At 43.7% G+C, this 10726-nt stretch overlaps 1 protein-coding gene across 1 annotated transcript in view; it reads left to right on the top strand.

Annotated features, from left to right (window-relative positions):
- The first annotated feature begins 10333 nt into the window (after positions 1-10333).
- ace (angiotensin I converting enzyme) overlaps positions 10334-10726 on the top strand; it is a 37495-nt gene continuing 37102 nt past the window's right edge. Inside the window, 1 exon segment of the mRNA NM_001123410.1 lies at positions 10334-10583. Within this exon segment, the coding sequence (NP_001116882.1) occupies positions 10371-10583 (213 nt within the window). The 5' untranslated portion in view covers positions 10334-10370.

The raw sequence follows: 10726 nt of genomic DNA, 5'->3' as shown, positions 1-10726 counted from the left end.
GGTTCGGAAAAGCTTCCTATCCCCGGAAAACTTCTCTGGCAACACAATCTTGGGCTCGGGGGCCAGTTGAACATGAGAGGTCGGTGTCGCCCGAACTTGAGAAGCAGCAGACATGGAGGCAGACCCCGGAAGAGGTTCCCTAGGCTGAGCCAGAGCCTGGATTTGGGTTTGCATTTGCTGGTACCCTCCCTGAAGATCTTGTACGGCTTGTGTAAGGGCTGTAAGCTGGAGCGTGAGCTGATTTAATGCGGATTCTTCCTCTGCAGGCTCCATCGCTGGCGAAGTGATACTGTCACACGTACCTTAGTGGGAGCCAGAAGTTGAGGAAGTTAGCCTCTCCTACACCTCCCACAGATAGCAGCGCCCAGGGGTGGTAACGGGACTGTAGCAGTGGAGGAGTGGCAGGAGTGCCGGGATAAATCTGTGCCGAGGTCTTGGAACGGTTGCAGATTCAAACGTGGTACCAACAGACGTTTAAGCAGAGACGTAGTCAGGCAGGCAAAGGTCAGGGCAGGCGGAGAAGAAGCGGTGTCCAGTAAACAGGCCGAGGTCAAACAGATGGTGAAGGAGAGTCCGTAAAGCAGGCAGGATCAAAACCACGCCTGACCGTGCGCGCGCGCGTTGAGCGTCTATGCGCCTGCGCAGAAAAGTTCGCGCGCACGCGCCGACTGACGTCACTGCGCTGCCGCCGAGACCCGGAAGAGCCGAGCGCCCGACCTGCGGTAGGCGCCTTACAGTAATATATTATTCTTCTTATAATGTATTTTTAGAGTAATCCTTTCACAAGTACCTCTTTTTAAGAGAAAACAACCGCAACCTTGATAGTCTTTCCTTATAGATTAATTCTTTCAGTTTCAGTAAGGGTGAAGACAAACGGGGGCCGTAAAAATTCTTTGGAGGGTCACAACTGGCCCACGGGCCTCCATTTGGACATCTCTGATTTAGGGTAATGGCAGACAGCACACTTTGTCACCAATGCTTAATATCCTCCAGTGCGGGCAGCAAAATGGCCTAATTTACAGTGGTGTGAAAAACTATTTGCCCCCTTCCTGATTTCTTATTCTTTTGCATGTTTGTCACACAAAATGTTTCTGATCATCAAACACATTTAACTATTAGTCAAAGATAACACAAGTAAACACAAAATGCAGTTTTTAAATGAGGGTTTTTATTATTAAGGGAGAAAAAAAATCCAAACCTACATGGCCCTGTGTGAAAAAGTAATTGCCCCCTGAACCTAATAACTGGTTGGGCCACCCTTAGCAGCAATAACTGCACTCAAGCGTTTGCGATAACTTGCAACGAGTCTTTTACAGCGCTCTGGAGGAATTTTGGCCCACTCATCTTTGCAGAATTGTTGTAATTCAGCTTTATTTGAGGGTTTTCTAGCATGAACCGCCTTTTTAAGGTCATGCCACAACATCTCAATAGGATTCAGGTCAGGACTTTGACTAGGCCACTCCAAAGTCTTCATTTTGTTTTTCTTCAGCCATTCAGAGGTGGATTTGCTGGTGTGTTTTGGGTCATTGTCCTGCTGCAGCACCCAAGATCGCTTCAGCTTGAGTTGACGAACAGATGGACGGACATTCTCCTTCAGGATTTTTTGGTAGACAGTAGAATTCATGGTTCCATCTATCACAGCAAGCCTTCCAGGTCCTGAAGCAGCAAAACAACCCCAGACCATCACACTACCACCACCATATTTTACTGTTGGTATGATGTTCTTTTTCTGAAATGCTGTGTTACTTTTACGCCAGATGTAACGGGACACGCACCTTCCAAAAAGTTCAACTTTTGTCTCGTCGGTCCACAAGGTATTTTCCCAAAAGTCTTGGCAATCATTGAGATGTTTTTTAGCAAAATTGAGACGAGCCATAATGTTCTTTTTGCTTAAAAGTGGTTTGCGCCTTGGAAATCTGCCATGCAGGCCGTTTTTGCCCAGTCTCTTTCTTATGGTGGAGTCGTGAACACTGACCTTAATTGAGGCAAGTGAGGCCTGCAGTTCTTTAGATGTTGTCCTGGGGTCTTTTGTGGCCTCTCGGATGAGTTGTCTCTGCGCTCTTGGGGTAATTTTGGTCGGCCGGCCACTCCTGGGAAGGTTCACCACTGTTCCATGCTTTTGCCATTTGTGGATAATGGCTCTCACTGTGGTTCGCTGGAGTCCCAAAGCTTTAGAAATGGCTTTATAACCTTTACCAGACTGATAGATCTCAATTACTTTTGTTCTCATTTGTTCCTCAATTTCTTTGGATCTTGGCATGATGTCTAGCTTTTGAGGTGCTTTTGGTCTACTTCTCTGTGTCAGGTAGCTCCTATTGAAGTGATTTCTTGATTGAAACAGGTGTGGCAGTAATCAGGCCTGGGGGTGACTACAGAAATTGAACTCAGGTGTGATAAACCACAGTTAAGTTATTTTTTAACAAGGGGGGCAATCACTTTTTCACACAGGGCCATGTAGATTTGGAGTTTTTTTTCTCCCTTAATAACGTAAACCTTCATTTAAAAACTGCATTTTGTGTTCAATTATGTTATCTTTGACTAATAGTTAACGGTTTTTGATGAGCAGAAACATTTAAGTGTGACAAACATGCAAAAGAATAAGAAATCAGGAAGGGGGGCAAATAGTTTTTCACATCACTGTATATTCCTACCAGGATTCATGCAAATCACCAGTGGTGAAATATATTCTTAACAACTTGTACTATGTAGTAGCCCAAAGTTGCATTTTGAGGGGTTCTAGGAAGAGATACAGTCCCTTTTTACTCATAGACTGTACAGAGAGATACCATAAAACTATGGCAGCATAGGTATTCCTCTGTACTAAGCACAATTCAGCAGGAACAGCCCCCTAAGTTTACTCATAGTCAGTACAGAGAGATATCATAAAACTATGGCAGAATAGGTATTCCCCTGTACTAAGCACAATTCAGCAGGAACAGCCCCCTACATTTGCTCACCTGTACAGAGAGATACCTTAGAATTAAACAAGTATAGCTAGTCCCAATACTAAGCATAATTCAGCAGAAAAAGTTTAGTGTATTATGCTGTGGGGCTTGACAAATGGATTCTAAATTCATGTTATGTTCACATAACTATGAAAACAATGAACTTTCGTGGCTCGTGTACAAACCAGAGCAAGGTAAATGGCCAAAGACAAATACCACCCTAGATAATATTTATTGTTTGTAAAACAAATGCATTGCTAGCAACCATTATCTTTGATGCCATAATTACCCACCTTCCTTCAAAAATTAATCTGACTTCCTGTTTTCTTAAAGATAGAGGATTTTGTTTATATATCATCATCCTTCCAATTTCCCCTTTAAATTTATACAACTTCATCCAAAAAGAGAATGTGGCACGAATCTGTCCGTGAAAACCAGGCCTATCTTCTAAGCTGCCGAGTCTGTCAGTCCACATAGGGCTACCAAATAACCAAACATACCCCTTATTTGGTACCCCAAATACATGTTTCATGCTTGTGTTGCTCCCCAACTCTCTTTACATTTAAATGTGGCTCATGGTTAAAAACAAAAAGGTTGGGAATCCCCATTTTAAAGTGTTCTAAACCAACCAGCTTTCAGTTGACAATGCCCTCTATGTCCAAAATATCAGGGGTCCCCAACCACAGTTAAATGTAAAAAGCCTTAGAGAGCAACACATACATCATAAAAGTTCTTGGAGTGGCAAATAAAGGCTAAGATTGGCCAAATACCACCCTAGAATATATTGTTTGTAAAACAAATGCATAACTGCTAGCAAGTATTATCTTTGATGCCATAATTACCTACCTTCCTTCACAAATTAATCTTCCTGTTTTCTTAAAGATAGAGGATTTTGTTTATATATCATCATCCTTTCAATTTCCTCTTTTAATTTATACAACTTCATCCAAAAACAGAGTGCGGCACAGTTCAATTCTGTGTTACTGAAACCGAATCTGACAGTGAAAAACACCCTTGTGAATAAGGCCCAAGAGCTGGGGTTGTCAAACCTTTTCTGTTCAAGCTATACTTGGAGGTCCATCCTATGGTCAGGCCCCCCCTTAGCTCATGAAATGGATACCTACACAGGACAGCAAACACATATTAATCCTAAATACTTCCCTGACATTCAAGCTGGGCTTTGTGGCTTTGAAAGTCTAGTCTTTGGTCAAGGCCACACTTGAACATCCAAGTTTTTTCAGTCTCCGCTTAGCTGATTAAATGAGTACACATACAGATATATTTAGGTGAGCCCCGCCACTGCTTCATGCCACTACAGCAAGGGCAGACCCACTGTTTGGGCTGGCTGGTACCTAGGGCAGTTCTGGCTTCTAATACAACCCTGGTTTCCATTGCTTTACCAATTGTAGGGGTCAATTACTTAGGACAATTAGTTCAGGAAAGTACACGTGATTTATAAAAATTCTCCCAAGTGTAGTAGATCCAATCTCCAGGCTTGTAATTTCCATTTTAATGGCAAAAATATAAAGAGTGCAAACATATAGAGTAGTAATATAAAACTCTGCAATAATTGATATGTTTATGGTATTCATTATTGTACTCACATGCAAACCAGGCCTGGACCTGCCTTAAAGGACAATGAAAGGTTAATATAAATTAAAAGTAAGTCTAAAGGCATTCTTTTTAAGTACTTACTGCATATCTAAATTCCCAGATCCCTGCTTGCTTCTCTGAGATATGGTGCTGGCAGCCTACAGCAGTGTGAAGCCTACAGTGACATCACTGAAATCTCTCTCCCCTTCCTGTAGGTGCCAGCGGCACCCTTCCTATTCTCTGAGCATGTGTGTAACTTGATCCTGTCTCCTGTTCTGAGCTACACATGCCCACCAGCCAATCAGAAGCGGATCTGGCAGAGGGGAGAGGGGGGGAGGGAATGAAACACATGTGCAGTATGAAGCAAGGAGGGAAAGGAAGGGAGAATACCGTTTTAGAGATGGCTGCCTGTTCTAGAAAATGTGAAGTAAGTGTGAGTGAGTAAATATTTGATAAGGTGAGCCAAAAGTGTGGCATTTTTCTAAACAATAGGAGGACTATTGGGCAGTATGCTTTTTAAATTTTGACTTGCATTCTCCTTTAATACTGTTACACATTACCTTCACTGATTTTATTTTAAACTTCATCATGGGAGTGGTATACTGACTTACATAAAAGACTTCTACTAGCAAGTAGGATGGATATCGGGGATGCACTAAGCAGTAATCATGTTTGCAGGGCCATTTCCCCTAACTAAGGACCTCCATTATTATTGCCAAGGCAGTTAAACTCCCATGATGAGGGCAGATGCAGTTTCTACAGTGAAGGGACACTGCAGCGCTTTAAATTCTCGTGAATTTAAGGGTTTAGAATTGGTTTAGCTGAGCACTATGGATTCTGCTTGAACTTGACTAAATTCCAAACTGAACCCTGGACTCCTTGCAGCCATATTTTTTTAAATTGCAGAGTATTTGTTGTTATGTCCCTGTGTGCCAGAGACTGCACGAAGGAGGCTGTGTACATATAATTACTTATTTATGCATGTGGTACAAAGATCAACTATGCTGGAGGCTTGTCCCTAAAGCAATCAGGGTACACAAGCAGAAGTAAAGTTAATCAACACATCAGATACACCTTCTTATTCAGGGGTAGGCAGATGAGGCACCTGCCTAGGGCGTAAGGATGAGGGGGCCCATGCAGAGGTATATTTATAATATCTATTTTATTTAAAAAATATATATATTTATATATGCCCCCAGCCTCCGCCACGAATTTCCAGAAGGGGTTGAGGTGTGTGACATCAAGCACGATGTAAGGGCTTTTTTAGGTTCGGTGCCTAGGGCAGCACAGGATCTTAATACACCCCTGGGCACAAGGTAGGTACCAACCCTGCCTAACCGTAGTACACATTCTCTTGCCCCGATGCTTGTCATTGCATGGCAACCCCCCTCCCCTGCGATATCGCTAAGCATGCAGGGAGAATGCAGGCGGGTAGGGTACAGGGGCTAGGTGGCCAGCTGGGTTAGCTTGGCCTGCCCCTGGTCTTATTGATCATTAACATGCACTGCCCCCGTTTACTAGCCGCTGGACTGAAGTGCCCTGTACCAAAATGAAAGAAAAAGTGATCTTTAGTCCATTCCTCATGGATACTCCTGGAAGTCCAGCTTGAAAGTCAGTTAGGGTGAGATTTGAGGATGAGCAATTTATCTGCTGTCCTAGATATCTGTGGAACAATGGCTGATACAACAGTGTTTTCCTACTGCAAAGCACCAAGGAGGGGCTGGAACAGAAAAAGTGTGAGGATCACTGCTTTAAGGCAGACATGTAGATTAATCGCCCGCAATAAATCTCCTCTACTACGGGTGAATACTTTACTGTAAATGTTTACTGAAAATGTTTTCCCATTGGCAATAATATAAATCACTAATAGGAAAACCTACAGGTCGCTGAAGGGGATAGGAAAAGTTGGAGCAAGGACCACATCAATGAGCAGATGCGGTCCCCAATTCAACAAAAAATCAAGCCTATTCAATCAACATCTGTGCATTTTTTGCCCGGAAGGCCTATCTAGGCTGTCGAGTCGGTCTTAAGAACCTGAATCAGCAGCTGAAATCTGCCTGTATATGGCCACCTTAACTCTTCCACTAACACCGTTGGCAAAAAGTGCTTGGAGTTCTATATCAACAACAGGTTAGGCGTCATACACAAAATCTGTTTTTCTGGGCTCCAGTCCCACAACTATACCCACATAGCTGGGTGTGCAGAAAATGCAAGAAGTTTTAAGCACTACTCTGGAAAAGCAGATAAATGAGCTTTTAGGGTGGTGTAAAAAATCATACAGCTACATAATAATTATTAGTCAATTATATCAAGAGTCAATTAACTTTACTACAAGGTCCATCACTGGGACATTATTAAGCATTGAGTGACCTTTTCATCTGTGGGGGAGTTTGCTGCTTGTATCAATTGCATTTTCTAAAGCAGCAATCCCCAACCAGTGACTCAGGAGCAACTTGTTGCTCAACAAACCCTTAGATGTTGCTCCCAGAAGCCTGAAAGAAGATGCTTACTTTTTAATTCATGGCTTGAAGGCAAGTTTTAGTGGCATAAAAACCAGTTGTACTGATAAACAGAGACTGCTGTAGTCTGTCAGTCCACATAGGGGCTACCAAATAACCAAATGCACCCCTTTATTTGGTACCCCAAATACATTTTTCATGCTTGTGTTGCTCCCAACTCTCCTTACATTTAAATGTGGCTCACGGGTAAAAAAAAGGTTGGGCATCCCCATTTTAAAGTGTTCTATACCAACCAGCTTTCAGGTGACAATGCCCTCTATGCCCAAAATGACTACCTATATCAGGGGTCCCCAACCTTTCTTTCTCGTGAGCCACAGTCAAATGTAAAAAGCCTTGGAGAGCAACACAAGCACCATAAATGTTCATGGAGGTGCCAAATAAGGGCTAAGACTGGTTATCAGGCAGCCTATATGCACACTATCAGCTTACAGGGGCTTTATTTGGTAGGAAATCTTGGTTTTTAATTCAACCAAAACTTGCCACCAAGTCAGGAATTCAAAAATAACTCCCTGGTTTGGGGGCACGGAGAGCAATATCCAAGGGTTTGGTGAGTAACATATTGCTCACGAGTCACTGGTTGGGGATAACTGCACTATAATGAAGACACTTATACCTGGGTCTTTGGAAGACTTAGGAACACACAAAGTCAGAGAATTTATTTCACACTTCCGCCCACCCTTTTGCCTCTTCTGCGCATTGGCTTTGTGAGATGTTGTTTGCCCTGAGCTACCTCATAGACCCTCCGAGCATTTCCAGGTCTCTCTGGCAACAGAGCGCTTAATGACTCCAGCGCTTCTCCCTGCTCTAATTTGGATCCTGCACGATGACTCCGTGCTTCCTTTAGAAACCCACACAATAAAAGGAACCCTGCGTGTAAGTTGTGCTCTTGGAAACGCAGGCACATTCGAGAAGGTATTTCATTATCATATCTTTAAGGTTTCTATACAAGAATGGCTTTTAATCCCAGAGACCATGCTGACATTAGTTCTGCACCTAGAGTTAAGAATGAGGATTCTACCCAGGGAAGTGCATAAAGGGAGCACCTCTATATTCATTTTTTTTATATTCTTTATAATTTGTCCAGTGTAAAGATTAATAGTTTCTAATTATTCCTTTGCCTTTCCATCCTAAAGGCCCCCTATCAAATTTAATAGGCCCCTCTGATTGGGAGAAAACATGCTATTTTAGGCAGAAAATACTCCCAAGTGAGCTCTATGCCACCTGCTACGGAAGGGAGCTCCTAGTTTGGGCAGCCATGTTGGTACTCTAAGCATGAGGAGTGTCCCAGCTCACTCATGTGAATGTATTTAACCAAACATGGCGGCCCACACCTCAAGCTCCCTCCAGGTTCAGTGACACAGCACTCACTTGGAGACTGGTAAAAAGAAACAGCATCTATATTTGTAGGGTCAGCTTACAGCTGGTGGGCCACAACCTTTCTTAAGGTTCTTACACATCAGCATTTACTCGTTCCACTATACAGAGTTAACAGAGCCTGTACCTCCAACACTATGCTGGACCAACCTACTGACTCAAAGCAACAACAGTAATTGCAAGCTCTTAGGTCCAGTGAATACTTTGAGGTGTAATGCTAACACAAAGCAACAGCAGTAATTGCAAGCTCTCAGGTTCAGTGACCATCATCTAAATCAGTGAGTGTCTTTGGTGACTATCGTTGCTGCGGGCTGTGGCTACAGGGAAGAGCCTTCAAGAGGACTCTGAGAACATAACTGGGGGAAGGTGCAGTCAAACTGATGCCAACATGGCACCCAGAACAGCACAGTTGAATGTAAACACTGCAAAAGGGCTGTGCCATAGGGTGCAAACTTTGCTCACTTCTAACATTCCCTCATATACACACATATATATATATACAATATATGTGTATCTAGGGGAGGCTTCAGGTTGAGCTCCACCCCCAGCATTGCACTGGCTGAGATAACCAGTTATAATTGGTACATAGTTGTGCTCTTTTATGGAAATAAATGCTATGATAGGGTAAAAATAAGGCTCAAAATTCAGTCTCACACAGATGCCATTTATATTGGTTGACAGTTAATAAGAAGCAGAAAGAAAATAATTTAGAAACATGAGGGAAGAGGCATAAAATTCCCCCCTTATCTGAGCCAGGCAATCAGATTTCTCACCGGGCCAATCACTGCTACATTATTGCCATCAACAATAAGAGCAATGAAAATATCTATATCAGGAATTCATCTGCTTCATTAAATATGCAAAAACACAATCTTGGGGGAAATAAGGGCAAACTGCTAGGGATCCCAAATGGAAAAGAAAGAATGTTGACTGAATGCACAGGCAACCTGTAAGCTTCGGCATTCTGGCTTTAATTCATACTGATTGGACCGCAGTCTGAAGGACAGTGTGGCCAGAGTAAGCCATGCTTGATAAAGGGGCTACTTTGCCTCGAAACGTTGCACCTCCGCAATAAAAAAATTCTTTAAAGGATTTATTCCCTTGTAGCCCTGAGTGCCATTTTGCTTTTTGTTTTTCCAGTGGTTTTGGGAGAGTGCCGATCCCTCCAGCAGTGTGCACCGGGCGTTCAATTTTGGAGAGCTAGGGTGTGCGGAAAAAGGTCTCTGTTGTGCTTACCAGAGTAAGCCATGTGCCATAAAAGGTAAAAACTTGACTCAAAAAGGCAGAGCTTTACCCATGTGCTGGGCCAAATTGGCCTGATCTGACTGTTGGTCCAGGGTCTCAACATGTTTTCTTGTTTTTGCGTGGGGGCTTCCCTACAAAGGTAAAAATACAACAGCTGTCCTATAACTCCTCAGGCTTTGCAGGGTGACTCCTCCTTGGTGCTTGGCTCCCTTGGCATATTCTTCCCCGCCCGGCTGACTCTTTGCCAAGGCACTCATGCTCAGCATTGTGCTGCAGCCTGCAGCTAGAACAAACAAGCCACGTGTGCTAAGTAAGATGTATTTAAAGGGCCAGGACTCATGATGTGCTTAAAGCAACATCTGCCTGGCACTGCCAGAATGCTGCCCTGCCACAGTAAAAGTGAAACGTGTATCATGCAAGCTGATGACTGAAGCAGAGACTTACACTGCCTGCTCATAGAGCCATGCTTTATTCCGTTAGCCTCCCCAAGCCTTCAATAAAATCCTCCTATGCCCCTGTGCTTCCCTCGCCCAGCAGGATGGAGCCTTATCAGTGCGAGGAGGTAGCAGGAGTGGGCTGGGTCTCTCCGTTGCTTTATAAGAACCTTGCAGCCCTGCCGTGGCTCTCTCTCTCTCTAACAGCCGGGGGAGGGGGGATTATGCATCGCACAGCTGCACCTGGAGGCACCCAAACCATGAGCGTGCTTCTCCTGGGGCTCCTCCTGCTGGTGGGCACCAATTCAGCCCTGGACAGCTCCTTCCTGCCAGGCACCTACCCCAAGGATGAGGCTGGTGCCAGAGACTTTGCCGATGCCTACAACAGCACAGCAGAGGTTATCCTATTCAAGAGTGTGGAAGCCAGTTGGGCATATAACACCAACCTGACTGACTACAACTCCAAGCAGCAGGTAAGCAACAATATTTAGCAATGGAATCATTTGCCATTATTGCACCCCCTCCAATACACTTTGTGGCTTTGCATATTAAATGTGAAATTGTGTCACTTTGTAAATTGTTTCTAAAAAATGTTTTTCTCAGTGACGTGATACAA

This window comes from Xenopus tropicalis, chromosome 10, assembly GCF_000004195.4.
Source record: "Xenopus tropicalis strain Nigerian chromosome 10, UCB_Xtro_10.0, whole genome shotgun sequence".
In the NCBI taxonomy this organism is placed as follows: domain Eukaryota; kingdom Metazoa; phylum Chordata; class Amphibia; order Anura; family Pipidae; genus Xenopus; species Xenopus tropicalis.
The sequence above is the reverse complement of the archived record's forward strand: the minus strand, read 5'-3'. Positions and strand labels throughout refer to the sequence as shown.